Source organism: Sitodiplosis mosellana, unplaced genomic scaffold, assembly GCF_009176505.1.
Source record: "Sitodiplosis mosellana isolate CC-2019 unplaced genomic scaffold, AAFC_SMos_1.0 Smas_scaffold_1, whole genome shotgun sequence".
In the NCBI taxonomy this organism is placed as follows: Eukaryota; Metazoa; Arthropoda; class Insecta; order Diptera; family Cecidomyiidae; genus Sitodiplosis; species Sitodiplosis mosellana.
Genome location: NW_022595244.1, coordinates 12334706 through 12358274, shown reverse-complemented (window position 1 = coordinate 12358274; position 23569 = coordinate 12334706). Strand labels below are relative to the sequence as shown.

At 36.7% G+C, this 23569-nt stretch overlaps 3 protein-coding genes across 5 annotated transcripts; 2 read left to right on the top strand and 1 right to left on the bottom strand.

Annotated features, from left to right (window-relative positions):
• Positions 1–5898: 5898 nt before the first annotated feature.
• LOC129579645 (uncharacterized) lies at positions 5899–10514 on the bottom strand. The gene is made up of 4 exons (XM_055469818.1): positions 6751–10514; positions 6411–6682; positions 6162–6300; positions 5899–6093 (listed from the first exon to the last, which is right to left on the bottom strand). The coding sequence occupies exons 1-4, from the start codon at positions 7210–7212 to the stop codon at positions 5899–5901; spliced, it is 1068 nt and encodes a 355-aa protein (XP_055325793.1). The 5' UTR covers positions 7213–10514.
• LOC129580471 (multidrug resistance protein homolog 65-like) lies at positions 9464–15575 on the top strand. 2 transcript variants are annotated; one of them, XM_055470919.1, is made up of 17 exons: positions 9793–10037; positions 10194–10643; positions 10712–10790; positions 10856–11049; positions 11112–11360; positions 11435–11606; positions 11681–11995; positions 12086–13264; positions 13344–13495; positions 13565–13679; positions 13752–13900; positions 13974–14074; positions 14145–14340; positions 14411–14703; positions 14762–15036; positions 15101–15247; positions 15310–15575. In XM_055470919.1, coding segments are annotated over exons 2-17 (3810 nt in total). In that variant the 5' UTR covers positions 9793–10037; positions 10194–10641; the 3' UTR covers positions 15502–15575. The 2 variants fall into 2 exon arrangements, with proteins under 2 accessions (XP_055326893.1, XP_055326894.1); XM_055470918.1 differs by having other exon boundaries at positions 9464–10643.
• A 1606-nt stretch (positions 15576–17181) lies between these two features.
• On the top strand, positions 17182–23108 carry LOC129580470 (multidrug resistance protein homolog 65-like). 2 transcript variants are annotated; one of them, XM_055470917.1, is made up of 17 exons: positions 17182–17345; positions 17842–18109; positions 18184–18280; positions 18354–18547; positions 18629–18877; positions 18938–19109; positions 19172–19486; positions 19562–20746; positions 20812–20963; positions 21052–21166; positions 21220–21368; positions 21441–21541; positions 21606–21804; positions 21860–22152; positions 22217–22491; positions 22558–22704; positions 22767–23108. In XM_055470917.1, coding segments are annotated over exons 2-17 (3837 nt in total). In that variant the 5' UTR covers positions 17182–17345; positions 17842–18107; the 3' UTR covers positions 22959–23108. The 2 variants fall into 2 exon arrangements, with proteins under 2 accessions (XP_055326892.1, XP_055326891.1); XM_055470916.1 differs by having other exon boundaries at positions 17814–18109.
• The last annotated feature ends 461 nt before the right edge of the window (positions 23109–23569 follow it).

Below are 23569 nucleotides of genomic sequence, written 5' to 3'. Positions count from 1 at the left end.
GAATATCAACAATAAAAGAAAATGAATGAATACAATTCCCAAGCAAATAATGTATATAAAATGTATGGCGTTTCCAATCTCACAATTAGTCAAAGCATTAATGTGAAAACAATAAAAATAATCGAGATTAAAACAGAAACAATTCAAAACCAACAACGATTAAGATGAGCAAGCGGAAAAATGAGAATGAAATCAAAAGAATTCGGAGCAACTGAAACCAAACGTCGTCGATCCAAATGAAATAGCAGTCGCTATGGATGCTCAGAACGAAGAGTTACTGCCGGCCATAATGCGCTTTTCTGCGATGATTTGTTTGAGTGGTTATTATCATTCAATGATCTAGATTCACTCGGCCAAACTTGTAAGCGAATGCACCGACTCACGGTCATCTATTTCCAAGAGAATTTCAAAACATTCTGTATGGATTCACTCAATTCGTCCTAAGTTCACAGATTTGCAGTACATCGGATCAAATTGTGATTCATTTCGTCATATTACGTTTTCCACGGATTCATTGACGAAAGCAATGATACGTTCCATTAAAGTGAAGTTGGATAAAATTGAAACAATTGATTTAGTCGCCAGTCATGATTCATCTTCATTCAAGTTATACAAACATTTCTTGAGATATTGTCCAAATTTGAAGGCCTTACGCATTGAATGCAGTCAGGTGGCGCTGAAACCTGTCGTTTTTGACATTACTATATAAAAAATGTCAATCCCGGTCGATAAATAATTCAAGCGTACGGTATATGAAAACGGTTAGAAATCATGTTTCTGGTGGTACTAAAACTTTCACCAATCACAATACTTTCCTTCCACAACTGTTTTTCATTCATACAAGTTAAGATAACTTTTGGATCTTCTATTTTGCCATTCTAATGAATAAATGAAATGATAAGGTTCATTTAGAGTTGATATGAACATTATTACTAATTACAATTTAATTTATTTGCTTGTTCTTATCATTTTTCTCATTAATGTAAATGAAAAAAACCAAGTGTAACAAACAGAGCATTGAATTTACTGACTATGTAGCCGAAACCGCCCCTTTGCGTCATAGCCTAAGCTAGAGTGTTGAACTAGCGTTCGCTCGCTCGTTCGATCGTATGCGAGAATGTTCATTCGTTCGTTCGTATGTGGTATTTTAAAAAATGAATGCCAATTCATTTTTCTACTGCTTACAGCAAGATTTCTGCAGGTTAATAAGGTTCTGTAACAATTAAAATAAAGACCAAAAACGCACACTTGTGCTAGCTGTTGTATTCCCTTCTTTTAGTTCCGTGAGTAAAAATGCAAAAATATCAATTTTCTACTTTGACAACTCTAACATAAGCTCCGCCTACTTACAGTAACTGCGTCTAATACTACTTTTTCCCACACTAAACAGTATCTAATTTTATTAGGTTTTTATCTTTATATAAACAGAGTATCCCACGTGGTAATGTCTCTGAAAATGATAAAGACAAACATATAATTCAAATGGTGAATGATAGTTTATGATTGATCAGGATAACTCTAAATCGTACGTATTATTCAAAAGTCATCATGAAATTCCAAAAATAAAAGCTATCTAAACTGATTACTCTATAGTAAATATGGTCTTATTGTTTTTATGATCTTACACACAAATGTATCTTTGAGAATAATAGTGGCAATAGCCGAAACCGTCGCTTTGAATGAGAATTATTTGTTTATTCTTAGAAAGAGGTATTAGTTCTTAAAATCTACCAAAGAGGGCGCCAACAGCTGTACATAGGAATGTCCATAAGAAAGCGCCCTCTTTGTCAAATATCTCGTTGTTGGTCAAGAAAAAGTGTGTATAGTTTCCTATTGTTGGGTATAGATAGGTGTCTTCAGCAAAGTTTTAGAACTTGTTGAGGTCTTGAATTTTCCCGGAGGTACCAACTAGCACTAGAACCACATAAATGATTGACATTCAAAGCATTCGGTTTCGGCTATCGCCACTATTATTCTCAACGACACAAATGAATTCCGTGCGTAACAAGCAATAAAAAAATAAATTTTATTCAAAATGTTAATAAATATGGTCTTATTGTTTTCGTAATCTTACACGCAAATGAATTTCGTGTACTATCACAAGCAAAACTATCTAAGCCCGATCTAGAGAATGGTTTCCTATATAAACGCACGATTGACTTCGAAATTTATCACAACTTTGTTTTTGACACAACAACGGTGGAGTTTCATCTTATTGAGTTGATTTAGATCAAGCAAAAAATTGGCTGCAGCAACACTTACAAATTTGTTAACAAAAGTTGGTTTCTACTGCTGCTATAAGTATGGCGCGAGCAATACTTTATCTCGGATTTTGTGTATTTCTATGCACACTATGGATGCAGGCAAGTTTTATTTAAACGATTCGACGTTTTCTTTGTGTGAAAATGATTAGTATTACTTTATTTTCTACATACTTTGAAAATTAGAGATCAATGTGTACCGCAACATTTATCGCGGCCAGGCAAAGCCACCAGGAGATCGAGAGCTACTGGACAAAGGAGCGAATCGCCGCTGCCAAACCCGTGGTCGCACCGAACTCGACGGCTGGAAATACGCCTGAATGGGACGTTGACTTCCCCGCCAGCGTCGCACGGACGGTCACCACGTCGATCGACGGTCAAAGTCCGAAGGATATTAAGGGTTTGATTAAAAGCAAAGTGGATAGCGCGCCAAGCACTTTGGGTCGGCTGTTTTTTTCCATAGGCAATGGTAGCTACGTATGTAGCGCGAATGTTGTGGCCTCCCAAAATGGCGACGTAATTGCGACCGCACGTCACTGCGGGTTCGGCAATGGTGGAGAAAACTATCGCTTCGCACCTGGTTACGACCGGGGTAACGCGCCACACGGCTGGTGGACGTGGCGGAGAGCCGGTTGGGTGACGACATCAGGGGGACCAGGCGACACTGCGTTCGTGGTGCTCAACACGCAGAACGGTCAGCACGTGCAGAATGTAGTAGGCTCAACCGGATTAGTGTTTGGTAGAACCGATTTCGGCTCCATCAACCTATGGGGCATACCAGACGACAAGAATTACGCGTTCAAGTGCCAGGGTCAGGCGGGTTTTACGGACAACGGCACCGTTATTACGATGGCAAATTGTAATGGGATGAGCGGTGGCGCCGGCGGTGGTGCATTCTCCGATATCGAAAATGGCGTATCTTACCAGTTCGCAACCTACTTTGGCAGCTGCGGCGATAAAGCGTGCGGTCCGATCTTTGGCAGCGCGGCTTTGGAAGTGTACAACGGCGCAAAGAACGCTTAATCGCACGTTTGGTCGGAGAGCCGGTTACAAATTTCAACATATCCTAGTACTGAGTAGTTAGAGCTATTTGAGTTATTATAGTTTTCAATGTAGAAAAAAATTACATGTTGAAAATTGCGATTACAAAATAAAACACTTGTAAATGATTCTCTTATCAAGGAGCATGCTTGACTTTTTTTTTGTTTCAATTCAGTGCTGTCCAAACTATTGGCCACATGTGGCCACGAGAAAATAATTGACCACGGGCGACGGAATACATTCCGTTTGAAAGCTTTTGGTTTGAAAGATGAAAACGGCAGAAGGAGAAACATCGTGGCAATGACAAATCAAACTTTGAATTCTTTTTTTTTTGCTAAAATATATATAACTTGTATGCAACTTATTGCCTACAAAAACCAAAAACTTAAAAAACGTGAACAAAAAATGTCGTATACAACTGAGTATAGACTCTTGAGGAACACAAATCACGCTATCTATAGGTATAACATAATAAATTATATTTATTGTCTACTTTTGCAATCGTTATAATATTTCTTATACACACATATAAATACGTATCGTGGATTGGAAAACGTCATCAATGAACTATACTAACACTTGGTGTAGCAAGTTCATCGCATGAGTGAACGGGTGACAATATTCGATGACTGCAAAACCATATGAAAAACCACACAAGTGTTGACAGTGCAAACACACGTTTTTTTTTAAATATTCCCTTGAATAATAAATCGTGGATGAAGCCGAGGCTTTGCAGAGCCCGAATATCAACAATAAAAGAAAATGAATAAATATAATTCCCAAGCAAATAATGTATATAAAATGTATGGCGTTTCTTTGATATGATGGTTTCCAGAAAAACTTCATTAGAAAAAATAAGCTGATTCAGCTAATAAAAAAGATAACAACGAGAGAATTATGTGTGTTTATATTTCATGTCATCCTTTCACTCTCTTCGTCAGTATTCCATTAATTTGTTGCCTAGTAGCAAAAATAGCAACGATCTTGAAATACGTAAGGCGTCCTCTTGGTCAAATGAATTAATTGATTTCACTAGTTCCACGCTACTAATCTAAATTATCCTACCGCCAAGCATAAGATTCATCGTACGGCCATCTTGTGTGGTTGTCAATGCTGAATATCCCAACACAAAAAAAGTTGTACACAATGCCACTGATATCACAAACAACAAAATATCAATTATTCGAAGGCGACAACTGTCGATTTCCCCATTTGATGTGTAATTCAAAGTGAATGGCAACAGTCCAAAGAATCGTGCTGATCTATACACGGGATTCACGCAATTAGAAAAATTGAAGGTGTTTGCAAATTTTGCATCAATTGCGGCTTGTAATGGAGACGCCGTTTTTGGCGTCGTTGACAATGACGAAGTCGACGATACTTGTGCTGATTGAACTACGGTTTTCTTTGAATTCACTTTCCACATTTTTACGGAGAAAATGTCTGTACACTTTTTCCACAGAAACGCTAAACTTCAACTGATGTGTATTAATATATCGTTAAAAATGAAGGCATAAATTGATGATAGAAATGAAGAGCCTTTATTGAAGGCAACTCGATTTGAAGCGTTAATAATTTAAAAGCACGTGTTCCATATAATTTGATTAGCATTGCCCAATCGATCGGAATCATATAGGAGGGCCTGAGAGTGAAAGTAACCGACAAATAGTTGAGCGTAAAAGTGACCTAACTGCATACAAAACACATGCTACCGTCACGCTGTTTTGTATGGAGTTAGGTCACTTTTACGCTCAAGTTTTTGTTGGTCACTTTCACTCTCAGGCCTCCATATGAAATTCCAACGGCGAAGTCGTTTATTTGTTATCGTAATGTTTCTCATCCAAAAGCTTGAGCCTATAACTTGGTTGAATTCGTCATTGTCGTTGTTAATTTTGTTTTTATTGTTGTATCGAATAATTCGATTCGAATTGCACGATTATCATTAGATAAATGGCAGTTATCCCTATTAACTAACATACTTTTAGAATTCAAAAACTTCACGTTCAATCCGGATAAAATGTTTACTATTATGTCAACCCCGTTTGGATAAACAATTTTGAATTACCCAGGCCATGCTTTAGATTAATTTGCTTTGCTTTCATTCGATGATAATCAACAATTTATGTAAAACGTTATTAAAACATGGTGTATTAACAAATATTTAATAAAATTAATACACGTAAACAAATAAATTAGTTTGATTGCTTTGTTTTTCATTGTTTGTTATTCGGTTCTGGTGGAGTTTGTCCTTTCCCTTTTATCGGAGAATCAAATTGAATGAGAATGGTTAAATATGTTGCAACTGATCCAATGATGGAATACAGTATAGTCCAATCGATTGTAAATAGCCCACAAGAAACTGTCGGGCATCTATGCTGGAGCTGCTGCGAAAATTGAAGTAACTAGAAATGAAGCGAGAACTTTTCATTATTTTAGTTTTATTACGTTTTTGAATGGCTTACATATTTTTCCAGCGACTCATTTGGGCTTTTGTTTATGATTTTGTGAATTATTATCGACGTCCCATTGCCCTGTTTCATTTTCATAAAATATTAAGTAATTAAATCGAAATTCACACAGTTTTTTCCGCAATATTTCAAATGAAAACCTCAATCATAAGTGTGCTAGCGCAATTCATCGATGATAAGCAGTAGGCTGCATAAAAGGTGCAATTGATCAAGTTCACATAGGTCAATTGACTTGTTAGCTCATTCTTCTGGGTAATGTTTCGATAAATGGTGTAAAATGACAAAAGAAAATGAGATAAGCACAGTCCCATACTGATCATAATCTATCAAGTAAAAATATGTTTATTTTATCATAGTTTTAAGAGAATAAAAGTAAATTTTTACTACTTACTTGAAATGAATAGCATAAATTGATATTATCCATAACTTGACTCAGTTTATTATGAAGTCCACACATTGTTTTCACAAAAAATATCTGATCAATTTTATTGATTTCAATTATTTGCACGGAATATTTCAAGAGGCGTTTCCTAATCACACAATTTTGTGTGAAATTAGAAATTTTATGATTTCAATTGAATGTATTTAATTTGAAAGTAAAACAAAAAATTTTTGTTAATACAAAATTCAAGGTCATTACCCAAGAAGAGCATTCATCAATCTGAAACGAGATCTTAGGCACATCAAAAGGAGTATATACTGTTTGTACAGCGCAGCTGATTGTCCAAAGACCAGTGTATTGGCACACATGTGAATGAAAATGGTGAAATTGGTCTCATTTTCGAACAACCACGAATAGCTAAAATATACAATAATCGTTCCAATCCAGGTGAACAAGGCTGTAATCTTCAGAAAATGTTGAACGAACTTTTTCTCTTTTTCACAATCCACATAAACTGCAAAAGCCCTAATCTAAAAGTGTAATCCAAGAATTGTGAGTTGGGGATGAAAAAACTGCATTTTCTATCCGTTCCTATTACCTCTTTGTCGAATGCATTTAGCATCTTCAGTATATCAACCAAGCGATGACGATTCAGCATATTTATTACGGTTGAAATTGAACACAGAAATGAACCAATTGTTAAAAGGACTCGTATGCTGCGAATCAAAATCGAAGTTTCAACATCTTGAGCCGTAACCGGAATCAAAAACGATGCACTCAAGAAGCCAAACACGCTAGACCATGACACCGAAAATATAAACCAAAAAATGTCCTTGAAACGAAGTTCGCTGCATTCCATTTCACCGTTTACTGTGTAATTTATAGGAAATATCATGAGACCAAACTTTTTTGAAATTTCGTAAACTGGAATTGCACAGTCAAAGATGGTCATTGATGTTGCTTTCGGTGTTGTATTCTTTGACGTTTGTGAAGGTGATTTTTTTATAGTTTGCAATGACGTTTTCGATGATCCACTTTCCTTGGTAGTTGACTTTTTCATTTTGGAAACACGAGCTTTACACGTAATGGTACCATTCAATGTTAGATAATACAAAAAAGTACAATTCAATATAGGTATTTTAGTTGCATCTATCAATCAATATAGACTTTTTATAAATGTTTTGAACTAGTTTGAATATCAAAGAACCGCTTTACGTGGTGTTCGCTCAAATACTAACTTTATACAATTCTTTGTGGGTAGTACTATGTCATAATAACATTGAAAAGCGGTCATATGAATAATTAAAATTTAATCAAGAATGTTATTGCCACTGATTAATTTATTGAACCTTTACATTCACAAATGAATTAGGCTTGGGTAAATGTTATTTAAATCACTTTCCCATCGATAAGCTCACTCCTGTTGAATTCTCTTGAATGTTGTGCACTTATAATTTCAAGTGCATTCATCTCAATCAAATAGCTAACTTATAAGCAAAAACAGTTTTGAATGTTGGATATAACGAAAGGACTTTTTCAGAAAGATCTAATAAAACTGCTCAATGCAAAAATATATCGATGAAATATACTGTTGTTCCACTATTCACTCAAGCTTGGACATGAAAACACTGAGCAAAAATGTATTTGAGTATAAAGTGGGTTCAATCATTGTTTTGGAGTATGATAAGCCAATACACCAACCTATTGCATATTTCAGTAGGAATCCTTCTTTTTTTAAGAACTTTGTTGTAAGCAAAAATTCATTCAATAGTCTACAGTATATACAATGGACAGCAAACATTCTCCTACAAAATATTTAAAATTGATCGATTCACTTACGAACATTCTCCAAGTCCCATTCAATACCGTTTGATAAAATCGGTAAGAGTTCCCGTCTGACTTTTTGAAAATAATCCGTAGTGTGTCGCGTGCAGGTAAAATTCCCGTTATTTGTTCATCGTGATTTGTGAACACATGCTCAACGATTTCAAGAGCCACAACACTTATCTAATCTGAGTGCTTTTATTAATAATATTGTTCGAATTTGAATGATTGCTACATTGAACCGTGACTTAGTCGGGTATTCCATTGGAATTAAAATAGAACGAAAAAAGCAAAGCTTGTCATTACGTGGAGTGAACATCCGATATAACGCGTGTTTTCAGCATTCCTACTCATTCGACAATTAAGGATGTCATCTGTTTATTTGAAATTTTGATTACAATAACAAGAAATGTCGAACACGACAGCAAAAACCAAAAATACATTGATTCATATGGACACTGAATGTACAGAATGTGACAAGAGCGAAACTAGTGAAAATATTCATGAACTAACATGTAATCACAGAGTTGCTATCTTAATTGCATTGAAAAACACAACAACAACGCCTGAAAGTAGTCAAAATTGCAAGTTTCAATCATTTAAACATGAATAAACATGTAAAGCACGTACACATTTCTGTGACGTAAAAAGTCTCATGCTATCGGATCGTGATGTCGAATTGGTGTAAAAATGGCTGGTCATGTCAAACTCTACAATTACACTACTCTCAATCTCACCCATAGATCAAATATCCCACAGCTTCAAGTTGTACGACAATATTTTACTGTTGATCATTGGTGTGTTGAAGAATTTTCCGTTGGCACTTTCTCTGAAAGATTTACAACCGAGTAATGTGCTGAAGTCCGATTGCCGATTGAGACTACAACAAACAATGATAACAAAATACAATAAACAGGAGTTTAATAACATGAGAGTATTTTTGGTAGCGTAAAATGAATATGAGTGCATTATTGCTTCGTACGTATTACAATAGAATTCGCATTGCAAATGGCAGATTGTTGTCTGGTAATAGGGTATGCACTATGCAGTAATATTTTGTAGATGTTTTTGTTTGTAGAAATATTTGGATTTTAATAGCATTGTTAAAAATACGTTGAACAGTTAGTTTCGTGAGTCTTTGCCGCTAAAATGTCTCTAGGCTGTTTGGGTTATCAGTTCGATTAGTGTGCTGTAAATTTGTCACATTTCTGATTGATCGTTCGGAATTTGACACGATCAGGCTGGGAGTTCATGATGTTCGTCATCTTGCGATCGAGATGGGAAAATTTCTAAACGAAAGGGATTCGTACAAGTAGAAAACGTGCAGGCTTCAATCAATTCGCGAACCATTTTTTCAGCGATATCAATTGCAAAATATTTGTATGGATTGTTCAAATGCCTTTTATGCACCAAATGGAAATTTTGCCATTTGAATCATTTTATCTAAAATGAAAGATAAATAGTGCAGCTCAATTGTATCTCCTTTGTTTCACAAAACACTTTGACTGATGTCAATTCAATTGAAAAAAGAAATCTTCATTGATCGCTATCGTTCTTTATTGATTATTGACTGTCACGCCACTGCCACCGCCGCCACAACAAAACTGATTTTTATGGTTCGGTTTTGTTTTTAATCAATTGAACGCGCTTTTGAATCGTAAAAATCTGTTTTTAGTTCGTTATTCGTGATAACAATTGAAAACGTGAGTTGTTTATAAAATCGATTTGCATAATTTACACGTTTCTACGTACACGTGTTGAACACTTTAATCAATGGGATTCAGTCTATAGAATACACCTTCTATTGGAATTTCAGATTTCAATTCTCAGTTGATTTTGTGTCTGAATAGTTGATGATTCGTTGAAACATGGAAAAAACAGCATACGCTATCTTATCACAGAACGTCGTTAACATTCAATTTGTGCAGAATCAGCGACAACAGAATCGGATAAAAATTATAGTACAAATAATAATTGAAATTTATAGTTCATAAGCCGTAGCTTATTTTTGTTTTGGCAAGAATAAGTACAATGAAGATATTTCGTCGACGAGTTAACATTGTAAGAAAACATCGATTTTCATCAAATTGTGGAATGTTTTATCATTTGTGATTATACCTAATTTAAGTGGGCCATTTGAAAACATTTTGTAATATTTATTTTTTTCTTTCAATGAAATCACCAAAATTGTTTATATTTTCCCATGAAAATAATAAGGAACTGATAACGGCCACTAATGAAAACGCATTGAAAAGTGTTCTCTTCCTTGTCTAACAAAATCAAATCACATGTGGTGCAAAACAAAAAGCAGATAAATTCACACTCAAAACGTATATAGTTATTGGATATATTTAACTGTTGCTTCATTGTTGGTGTGGCACTTGTCATCAATAAAAAAGTCACAAGTATCTGTCGAATCTTATGTCAAATGATAGCTGCTGAATCTTGGGTAAACTACTTATAGACCGCGAATGTAGGACGATCACAGCAGTTTGATTGTGAACGCGAAACACTCTCAACGTACATCAATAATTGACTAGAGCAAGAACTATTCTGTTGCGGCAAATAGGGTTTCAGTGACAGTGAAAAAGTGAGACTTTCAACTAAAATACTTTAATTATGATTGACAGTTTTATAAATGAAATATAATTGCAAATAAACAAGAATGTAAGCGTCGCCAATCAATTTCGATTTAAAATATCGTGAACAGAAAGTTAATTCAAGTCCAATTTTAGGGAATTGAAAGTGTCCAATAATAAGTCGAAATGTTTTTTGGAGGAAGACGATTCGAAAACGTTGAGCTTTTTGACTTTGGTATTTCGTTGAAATTACATTCTTTTTCGAAAACAAACTCACGTTTTCTTTTTCAAATGTTTTAGTATCGGTTTGCATCTCGTTATGATTTGATTTTACTATCTACTGGAATATTCTTCACATTAATCAAAGCATGCAGTTGGCCATTCCTTATTGTTATTTATGGCGAATTCACGTCTCTGCTTGTCGATCGTACTTATGGAATTGGAAGGAGTACGCCAACTTTATTTCTCAAATGGTTCGGAGGTGGCAAAATATTGTAAGCATTCATGCTATTCCGCTATTTCGGATTCTCTCATTCAATTTTAAAATGATTCAAAGGACTGATGCTACCACCGAAGCGAACAATGCCGAACTCATAAATGATTCGATTGCATTTTTTATTCTATCAGCGATTGAAACCGTTGTTCAACTAATAGTCGGAATCATTTGTGTTGACTGCTTCAATCAGGCGGCAATCAATCAAGTTACCCAAATTCGAATCAAATACTTTGCATCGCTTATGCGACAAGACATCGGCTGGTATGACATCGAAAAAGGAAAATCGAATTTCACTGTGCGACTCGCCGAGTAAGTCACTCTTTTATCTGTGTAAAATTATCATAAATGGCTTTTGATAATATAAGTTTTACTACCAATTAAAGTGATATTGAGAAGATCAAGACGGGAATCGCAGAGCAAGTTAGCCATTTTCTGAATTTAATATCGAGTTTCGTGATTTGTGTTATCATGTCATTCATTTATGGGTGGAAATTGACGTTGATTGTGATATCGTATATTCCAATACTGTGCATAATGAACATCGTAATAGTTAAGGTACATTTACGGAGTTATAAACACCACATATTTTTCATATTATGTGATCTTCAATTTTTATATCTACGCCGCAGGTTCAGGCAATGTCATCGACGAAAGAATTAAACGCCTATGCAAAAGCCGCAAATATTGTCGAAGAGGTACTGGGTGGAATTCGAACTGTTTTTGCCTTCGGAGGCGAAAAGCTCGAAGTCGAACGATACAAAAAGCATTTACTACCGGCTGAAAATGCCGCCAAAAAGAAGGGGCTGTTTGCTTGTGTCGGTGATGCCGTTACGCGTTTCTTGTATTTCGCCAGTTGTGCTTTGTCATTCTGGTTCGGCGTTCAGTGGGTTATTGAAGACAGAGATAAAGAAGATAAGAGCTACACTACAGCTGTTCTGATAACAGTAAAATAACAAGCACTCTCGTTGAGATTAAATGGATTTTTTTATTGATATTTCCGGTTTTTTTTTCTTTTAATTGCAAACTTTGTTTAGGTGTTTCTTAGTTTACTCACCGGCGCAGAAAATTTAGCTCGGATCTCACCGTATATAGAATCATTTGCAGCCGCACGTGGAGCGGCGAAAAATATTTTCGCTGTGATTGATCGACCATCAAAAATTGATTCAATGAAAAACGATGGGAAATTGTTGGATTTAACTAAAGTCAAAGGGAACATTGAATTTAAGAATCTTTTCTTCAACTATCCATCTCGATCCGATGTACAGATATTGAATGGCTTGAATTTGAAAATCGAAGCCGGTCAAACGGTGGCGCTTGTCGGTAATTCAGGCAATGGAAAGTCAACTTGTTTGCACCTTTTGCAACGATTCTACGATCCAGACGGAGGCGCCGTGCTTATCGATGATTGCGACATACGCGAATTCAATATCAATTCGTTGCGATCGAGTATCGCGATTGTCAGTCAAGAGCCGGTACTGTTTTCAATGACAATCGGTGAAAATATTCGCTACGGTAACCCAAGTGCTACTGATCAACAGGTCATTGCCGCTGCTCAAATGTCCGGCGCTCATGATTTCATTTCTCGTTTGCCGCAAGGCTACAACACAATGGTCGGTGAGTTTGGTTCACAGTTCTCGGGCGGACAGAGACAAAGAATCGCCATCGCACGTGCTCTCATTCAAAACCCGAAAATCTTACTTCTGGACGAGGCCACATCAGCACTCGACTATCATTCGGAAAAGTTTGTGCAACAAACACTGGATCGAGCAAGCGAAGGAAGAACAACAATCGTTGTATCGCATCGAATGTCTGCCATTAAAAATGCCGACCGCATCGTATTCATTGACAAAGGCCAAGTCATCGAAGACGGAACTCACAGCGAATTGATCGAATTGCGAGGGCGCTATTACGAAATGGTAAAATCCACTCATGACGATCTAGAAGAATCAAACGGATCGGAGAAAGATAAAGAGAATGACGAAAGAAAAATTTCGGAAGTCAAACAGCATGCAGGGTATCACGAGTTCTCATCGGAGGAGTTCGAAATTTTGGAAAGTCAAGAGCGAGATTCGGTTCAATATTGGAAGAGCTTCAAACGTATTTTGGGACTTCTCAAACCTGACTGGATCATTCTGACTGTAGCCATCGTGTCGGCCATTGTATTAGGATTCTCCCTTCCTCTTTTCTCAATCGTTTTCTCTGAAATCTACGCTGTAAGTTTTATAATAACACGTCAACTTCAACTTACTTAATCAATCAAACTTTATAACTTTTTTCCCCGAAAATTCCCAGACTTTGTCCATTCCGAACAGAGAAGAAGCACTGGAAAAAGTACTTCAGTTGTGTTTGATATTCTTAGGAATTGGCGTGCTCATGTTTGCAATGGCGATTTCTCAGACTTTATTATTGGCAAAAGCTGGTGCCCGTCTGACTCGGCGTGTTCGGTAGGGCATTTATTTTGAAAATGAAATTTATTCAAATGCATTTGAGTTTCAAACAGAATTCGTTTGCAGGCTAATGACTTTTGGAGCGATGATGCGTCAAGAGTGTGGCTGGTTCGATGAAGAAGACCATTCTGTGGGAATTCTGGCATCCTATTTGAGCGGAGACGCCGCGAGTGTTCAAACTGTAAGCCAATCGTGATTACAATCATATTCAACTGAACTGGAACCAAATTTTTCATTTGAATCGTTCAATTAGGCCGTGGGATTCCCATTGTGTGTGATTCTTCAGTCGGTTTCAACGGTGGTTCTCGGTATAATCATTGCGATTTCCACATCTATCAAGCTTACAGCCATTTGTTTTAGTGCCTTCGTCTTGATGGTGGTGATTGTTTTGATGGAAGCCAGGTAAGCATCAGAGCAAATTCGAAAAATGTGCTAGCAATCAAAATCAGAAATCCTCCTTTTACTCATCATATAGAAATTTATCGAAATCAGAAATGGTTGAAAAGGATGCAATTGCTGTAGGAATGAAAGTCGCAACTGAGGCGATTTCGAACATCAGAACCGTTGCTAGCTTAAGTAAATGATTTGATTTCCAGAGGCCAAGCGAAACAAAGAGATTTTTTTACAATAAAATTCGAATTTTTAGGACAAGAAAAGTCGACGATTTCACGGTTTACCAGCGAAATGGAAAATGTTCAAAAAATTTCTCGAAAGAAGGTTATTTGGCGTGGACTTTTGAATTCTATTACTCAAGCAATTCCAGGCTTAGCTTATGGATTCGCACTAGCCTACGGAGGCTATAGGGTGGCGGAGAGGGAGCTGCATTATAAATATGTTATACGGTATGATGACTCATGTACACGAAAATGAAGAAATTTGAAATATTCCTTTGAATTCTTTTCAATTCTCTAGAGTTTGTGAAGCAATGCTATATGGAGTCATTGTTATGAGTCAAACATTAGTGTTCGCTCCAACAATTATAACAGCTTTTACGGGAGCTCATCGTTTATTCAAAATTATTGATCGCAAACCATTGATTGATTCGCCGAATATTTCGAACAAATGTAGAAAAGCAGACAAATGCAACGACATCAAATTCCAGCGGATCGATTTCCGATATCCAACTCGACCAGATGTTCAAATTTTGAACGGATTCAATTTGAATATTATAGAAGGGAAGACTGTGGCATTGGTTGGACCGTCAGGTAAAACATATTTGATTTTTTTCTTCGATGGAAATTTTTAACAAACCGATGTTTGTAGGCTGTGGTAAATCGACATGCATCCAACTATTGCAAAGACTGTACGATCCGGAACAAGGGCGTGTTCACATCGGTCTCGACGAAATATCCAGTGACATTACTTTGAAAGATCTTCGATCGAAGCTCAGTATTGTGTCTCAAGAACCAACTCTATTCGATAGAACCATAGCTGAGAATATCGCGTACGGTGATTGTAGTCGAAAAGTGACAATGGACGAAATCATCGACGCCGCCAAAATTGCAAACGCACACAATTTTATTGTTCAGTTACCTCAGGTACATTGTTCCATTTCATTCACGATAAAAATGTTCCAATAGAAATTTCCATTTGATGGCATAGGGATACGACACAAATGTGGGCAGCAGAGCCACTCAACTCTCTGGAGGACAAAAGCAACGCATTGCCATTGCTCGAGCGCTCATTCGCAATCCGAAGATCTTACTTCTCGATGAAGCGACGTCGGCTTTGGATCTGCACAGCGAAAAAGTGAGTTTTATTTTGTGAAAGTTGGAATTATAATCGGCTAATGTTGATCGGTTTTGTTGTAGACCGTTCAAATAGCATTGGACTCGGCTCGATCGGGACGAACTTGCATAACCATTGCTCATCGTCTCAGCACAATACAGAACGCAGACATCATTTGCGTTGTTCAAAGCGGCAGGATAGTCGAATCGGGCTCCCACACCGAATTGCTCGCATTGAATGGAATCTACACTCGTTTGTACAATGCTCAGAAATAATCTAAAATCTAAGAATGAATACCAATTGTATATCCAAAGTGCCAAAATTCATATTAAAGATTTCACTTGGCTAATTTTATTCTATTTTTCATTTCGATATTCCGTATGTATGTAACAAAATCAAACGTATGAAAAGAGAGCATGTATTATAAGCAGTTTTTTGGACAGTAAACGAGTAAATAAAAACACCAAAGGTTGAGTTAACCCAAATCAACTATTAAATGACTCAAATTCGAATGCATTTCGAGAAGCGCATTGGGCGAGAAGCGCTGTGATTATTGTATATGTAAATCGGTTGTTTAGCGAAATCACTGTGTATTTCTCTCTCTCTCTCTCTCTCTCTCAGTCATATCTTAGTTTGATTTAAGTTTGAGTTTGAGTTTATTTCGAATCAAATAGGTAAGAATTAGGATTGTAAATGTGTAGGTAGATAAATAGATAAATATCTATAGATGTCTTCATCTTGTGTTATTTCAGGATCACAGTCCGTCAGTCCCCGCTACGGCCCATCCCTCGACACTGTCTCCAACTATCCCAAGCAAAACTCCACACTGAATCCATGTTGCGTTGGATGCAAACCATTTTAGGTGTCAACTCTTGATACCCGTACAAATCTACACTGCATCCACACGGTCATTTGAAATTAAAAATGGTGTCAAACGACTTCACACTCTGCTATACTATAGCCACACGGTTCTACATTCAAAACTGTGTGAGAACAGTGTCAGATATGCGTTAACGCAACGTGGATTCAGTGTAGATTTTTGCTTGGGTATAGAGACAAAAAAAAATTCCTAAGCTTTTGAAATAAATGGGATAAAAAATGACAAAAATAATAATCTTCTGATTGTTTAATTAATCCGAACGTATTATTAATCTTGATGAGTTTTTTTTGCGATGACTGTTCTGTAAATATTATAGAAGCGCTTGATTAGCATAATGATCATTTGCCCTAATATCTTTCGTTGGAAATAAATTTTGTATCCAGCCGTAATTTTGCGTGCAAATACATTATATTGTATATTCCTAGGGGGTAGACACGGATTCTAATATTGGTCTAATATCACTAATTTGTCTAATTTTTGGAAATATATCCCAAGTTTCATTTAGTTTTCTCTAATATTTCTAATAATCGATTGAAAGTGCTAATATCTTCTAATATTCTCGTAAAATGTTAACCATCATTGCCTCTGTACTTAGTATATGGTCCATACGAAATATACAGAGGCAATGTTAAAGGATTGGCAGATTTGCTTACAAACAACAAAAAATAAACAAAACAAAAATCTCCATAAGGAAATGCATTGGCAATGTAAAACTAAATGGCGAGCATAATGCGTTGAAATTGGCAGACTTGTTGACAAATAACGGTATTGTTCACCGTTTTGTTTCATCAAACAAAACAAAAATCTTCATAAAGAATTGTATTGGCATAGCATTTTCCATGTCAAAGTCATCAAACATTTTAGTTTCTAATATTTTCCAATTTTCTCTAATTTACTGTATTAGATTCTAATTTACTAATCGTGTCTACCCCCCCTAGGTATATTCCTTATCAAATTCTGTTGGGTCGTTTTGATAATTTTTCCTTCGCATTTTTTTTGACGCGTTGCATACGAGGGGTTTTAAAGCGGTAAATTCCAAATGGTCTCACCAGTTCGATTCTGCACGCAAGTGGGAATCATTTACTCAAATTGAATAAAGTGCAAAATAAATCCATATCTCCATTTAATGAAGGAACTTCGTAATTAGTTCATCTGAAATCCTCGAATGGTTTCATTCGTTTTTCTTACCATTTATTGTTCAACTTGGTGACATTGGGCACAGTGCAAATAGCAAATTTGGTACGAAACGTAATTGTCAAAAAAAAATTCCACGACACGTTACAGTTTTTAAATTGCTGTGGCGATTGTCAAAGAGACGAACGAATAAATGTATAAACAACCTCCTTGTATAAACAATTTAGTTTAAAACGAAGGGCTTGTGACGTATCAAATACGGCTGAATTTCCATTTATTTCACAAAAATGATGTCATATTTCGAATTTTTGGATTTTTTTTCATATATTTGACGGACATTGCAGCGGAATTCGTACATTTTTTTTGTGTTTTCTAACATTACTTTGAGAATGGATGAATAGCTTTTCATAGCCCGTCTTGGAATATACCATTCAAAGTTTAAATTCGTGAAATATTTGAAAATATATCATAAAATTTTGTTCGTCGCAAGCCCTTCGGTTTAAAATGCGGTTTTGATTGTCATTCATTTGGCACTGTGATTTACTAAATTATTGATGTCAATGTATTTGAAAGATCGAAATTTGCGTCATTCATACGACAGACAATTCGGAGAGCTCTTCGAATCTTTCTCAGACGTTTAATAACCATGAAAAGCAAGCAATTGTAGCAGTTTGATCGAGAGTAGCAAACACTCTGGACGTAGGCTCGGCATTGGTCATTAAAATCACAATCTTATTGTCAGTGATATTTCAGTGGCAGTGGAATAAAGTGAAAATTTATAGTTTTAATTACTTCAATGAGGGACTTGATCGATTGCGCAGATAATTGAGGCGAACTTCCACAAAAAAAAACTACAACTGAACGAAAATGTAAGAATTACCTGAAAAATAAAGTGATCGCGAGTATTATAATGATACATTTTCATTAAAAAAATAATTTCCAGGAAAATTAGTGCAAAGTGTTGCAAGGAAACGGAATGTCTCCCGAAAAATGAATGTTTCGGTAGTGAAAGTGCGAGTACACCGAGTTTTTTCTCTTTGGTATTAAAACGATATAGCTTTGAATGGGTTTGACGCATTTTAATCAATTGAATTATTATTTCAAATGATATAGTACCGTTTTGCCTCGCGATGGGACTTAAGCTTATTATTCATTGGAGTATTTTTCACATTCATCAAGTCATGTGCCTTTCCGATGATGGTAATCATTTATTCCGAATTCACGACTCTTCTCGTGGATCGTACGTATGGAATCGGAACGAGCACACCGACTTTATTCCTCAAATGGTTCGGAGGCGGACATGTATTGTAGGAATCGTTTTTTAATATTTCAGTTTTTTCTGTCATATCAATTTTATTGATGATTTTATTTCGATTCATGTTCAAAAGGACAAATGCAACTGTCGACGAAAACAATGCAGAAATTATAAACGATTCGATTGCTTTCTTGATTCTATCATTGATTCAATCAACTGTTCAATTAATTGCCGGAATTATTTGCGTCGACTGTTTCAATCAGGCGGCAATCAATCAAGTCACTCGAATTCGAATCGCGTACTTTACATCACTCATGCGACAAGATATCAGTTGGTATGACATCGAGAAAGGGAAATCGAATTTTGCTACGCGACTCGCTGAGTAAGGAGCTCATGATTTCGATTTCAAACACAATTTAAATGATCATTCCGTCAATTACAGAGACATCGAAAAAATAAAGACTGGCATTGCAGAGCAAGTTAGCCACTTTCTCAATTTGATTTTGGTGTGCGTATTCAATGTTGTTATGTCATTCATTTATGGATGGGAATTGACGCTGGTTGTTGTCTCATATATACCGATATTATGCATAATGAATCTGCTTATCACTAAGGTAAGAAAATAGATTTTATGGAATGGCATTAAAAAAGATAAACACGCCTTGTTTGCTAACAGTTTCAAGCAATATCATCCACGAAAGAGCTCAATGCATATGCAAAGGCAGCCAATGTTGTTGAAGAGGTGCTGGGCGGCATTCGAACTGTTTTCTCGTTTGGCGGCGAAAAAATCGAGGTTGAACGATACAAAAAGCACTTGCTACCTGCTGAAAAAGCCGCTAAGAAAAAGGGAATCTGTGCATGTATTGGTGACGCTGTGACGCGCTTGCTTTATTTTACTACCTGCTCCATTTCATTTTGGTTTGGAGTTCAATGGGTACTGGACGATCGAGAAAAAGAAAATAAAATTTACACAGCAGCAGTTCTAATGACGGTCAGATATTGAAGATAATTTGTTTATTGATTTTTAAAATTACTGATAAGAATTCACTTTCATCGTAATAAATAGGTTTTTAATGGCTTGATTACTGCTGCTGATAACTTAGCTCGACTGCCGCCGTATTTGGAGATTTTTGCATGTGCACAAGGATCAGCAAAAAATATTTTTGCAGTAGTTGACCGCATATCGCAAATCAATCCAATGTGCATTGGTGGAAAAATGTTGGATTTAACTAAAGTCAAAGGGAACATTGAATTTAGAAATCTTTTCTTCAGCTATCCATCTCGACCCGATGTACAGATATTGAATGGCTTGAATTTGAAAATCGAAGCCGGCCAAACGGTGGCGCTGGTCGGTAATTCGGGTAATGGAAAGTCAACTTGTTTGCACCTTTTGCAACGATTCTACGATCCAGATAGAGGTGCCGTGCTTATCGATGATTGCGACATTCGTGAGTTGAATATCAATTCGTTGCGGTCAAGTATCGCGATTGTCAGTCAAGAGCCGGTACTGTTTTCAATGACAATCGGTGAGAATATTCGCTACGGCAACCCAAGTGCAACCAATCAACAAATTATAGCTGCGGCAACAAGTTCGGGCGCACATGATTTCATAGCCCGTTTACCACAGGGCTACAACACAATGGTCGGTGAGAGTGGTTCACAGTTCTCGGGCGGACAGAGACAGAGAATCGCCATTGCTCGTGCTCTCATTCAAAACCCGAAAATTCTGCTTTTGGATGAGGCCACCTCGGCACTCGACTATCATTCGGAAAAGTTTGTACAAGAAACACTGGATCGGGTGAGTGAAGGGCGAACCACATTCGTTGTATCGCATCGAATGTCTGCCATTAAAAATGCCGACCGCATCGTATTCATTGACAAAGGACAAGTCATCGAAGACGGAACTCACAGCGAATTGATCGCATCGCGAGGACGATATTACGAAATGGTAAAATCCACACACGACGATCTCGAACGATCTAGTAGCATCCAATGTGAGGAAAAGCAAAGTCATAGTCAAGCTAGCGAAACGAGGCGGTACAGTGATATCAGGTATCATGAATTTACATTGGAAGGGGCAGGAGAGGACAATGAACCAGAGAAAGATTCGGTCAAATATTGGAAGAGTTTCAAACGTATTCTTAGACTTTTTAAGCCAGATTGGGTTATTGTAACCATTGCTATAGTTTCATCCATTGTGTTGGGTCTCTCACTTCCACTTTTTGCCGTTGTTTTCGCAGAAGTGTATGGCGTAAGTTGGAAATTTTTTTACTTAGCTTTTCAAAAGAAAAATCTTCATGTTTTCGAACATTACAGACATTGTCAATTCCTGATCGAAGTGAAGCATCCAACACCATCCTCACCCTGTGTTTGATATTTCTTGGTCTGGGAGTTGTTATGTTCATCATGGCAATCACGCAAACACTGTTATTGGCCAAAGCTGGCGCTAGATTGACACAACGGCTTCGGTAATTGACAAAACTTGACCAAAAATGGTTCAAATTTCAAAAAACTTAACTTCTGGTGATTTAATAATATTTGTATTTGTCGTTGCAGATTAATGACGTTCGCAGCGATGATGCGTCAAGAATGCGGGTGGTTTGATAAGGAAGAACATGCCGTTGGAATTTTATCATCATATTTAAGCGGGGATGCAGCTTGTGTTCAAACTGTAAAGCATGAATCTTTCTTATTGGCCTTCAGTATTCAATTTGATTTTTTCAGGCATTCGGTTTCCCATTGAGCATGATTCTGCAGGCTTTTTCAACCATTATCTTTGGAATGATCATTGCACTTGCTACATCGGCTAAATTGGCAGCCGTCAGTTTAACATCTTTTCTCTTTATGGTACCAATTGTATTATTAGAAGCAAGGTATCAACGGGAAGAACAATCTCTTGATGGGCTTTGATTCAAACCTAAAACACTTTTTGATTTCCCATTCAGAAACACGTCCAAATCGGAATTGGCAGAAAAGGATGCAATCGCATGGGGGATGAAGATAGCGGCTGAAGCGATTTTAAATATCCGAACTGTTGCCAGCTTAAGTAATTTTCCCATTTAATAATAAGTAATCGATCAAATGACAAGATAACATTTATTTGATTCAAGGACAAGAAAATTCGACAATTTCACGCTTTGCTAGAGAAATGGAAAATGTTCAAAGGATCGCAAGGAAGAAAATTGTTTGGCGAGGACTATTGAACTCCGTCACGCAAGCCGTTTCATTTGGAATTACATATGGTTTTGCCTTATCCTACGGAGGATATATGGTCGCAACGGGAGAGATTCACTACAAAGAAGTCATAAGGTAATAATAATAAACAAGAAATCAACAATATTTGGTTATATTTGAATTTTTCCAGAGCGTGCGAGGCTTTAATTTATGGCGTTTACTTAATGAGCCAAATGTTAGTCTTTGCTCCCACTATCACAACAGCCTTTACGGGAGCTCATCGTTTATTCAAAATTATTGACCGTGCCCCATTGGTTGATTCACCAAATATCGCAAACAAAAGTAGAAAAGCAGATAAACGGAATAACATCAAATTCAAGCATATCGAATTTCGATATCCAACTCGGCCAGATGTTCAAATTTTAAACGGATTCAATTTGCGTATTATGGAAGGGAAGACTGTGGCGCTGGTTGGACCATCAGGTAAAGTAAAATATAATTGCATTTTTTTCTTTGATGAAAATTCTTAACAAACCGATGTTTGTAGGCTGTGGTAAATCGACATGCATCCAACTATTGCAACGACTGTACGATCCGGAACAAGGGCGCATTCACATCGGTCTCGATGAAATATCCAGTGACATTGCTTTGAAAGATCTGCGATCAAAGCTCAGTATTGTGTCTCAAGAACCAACTCTATTCGATAGAACCATAGCTGAGAATATCGCGTACGGTGATTGTAGTCGAAAAGTGACAATGGACGAAATCATCGACGCCGCCAAAATTGCAAACGCACACAATTTTATTGTTCAGTTACCTCAGGTACATTGTTGTGTTTGATTCACGATAAACGTGTTCTAATAAAAAAAATTCCATTTGATGGCATAGGGATACGACACAAATGTGGGCAGCAGAGCCACTCAACTCTCTGGAGGACAAAAGCAACGCATTGCCATTGCTCGAGCACTCATTCGCAATCCGAAGATCTTACTTCTCGATGAAGCGACATCGGCTCTGGATCTGCACAGCGAAAAAGTGAGTTTTATTTTGTGAAAGTTAGAATTATAATCGGCTAATGTTGATCGGTTTCTTTGTAGACCGTTCAAGTAGCATTGGACTCGGCTCGATCAGGACGAACTTGCATAACCATTGCTCATCGTCTCAGCACAATACAGAACGCAGACATCATTTGCGTTGTTCAAAGCGGCAGGATAGTCGAATCGGGCTCCCACACCGAATTGCTCGCATTGAATGGAATCTACACTCGTTTGTACAATGCTCAGAAATAATTATAAACTCAAGCCCGAAAATATAATCTGATCGCCTGAGCGTCTTGATGTATCAAATTGTATTATATTTGTTTATATAGATTGATATGAACATTCTTGATTCACTTGTGTATAATATTTTTAGAATAAAGATGTAGAGAAAAGACAAAACAATTTTTTTTTCATCTATTCTAATCAACACTGCTTCGCTTGCGAAATTCCTGAGTCATTTTATTATTATATGCAACCGTTTCATATTGCTTGTGCTAGGTGCACAACTAAATAGCTAACGGAAATGACAACATTTCAATAAAAAAAAATGTATTGTTGTCTCAAAGTTTAAAATGCTGAATATAAGCCATTCGTAGTAGTTCTAACTGAACTACGAGATCGAAAACATTTAATTTGTTTGGATATTCGTTCGTGAACAAAAAGGAATTCAATTCAAAGTGATTCACAGTGAGATACACGGGGAAACTTTCTGGCGCTTTATTTTTTTTTTCAGAAGAAATAATTTCTTCCGAAGAATATTATTCTGGAATCGTAGAAAACAGATCGACGTCGCAATATAAATATCGTTTGTCTTGATAATTTCGGAATTCACTCATTATTTGACTGCAGCGTGTATACTA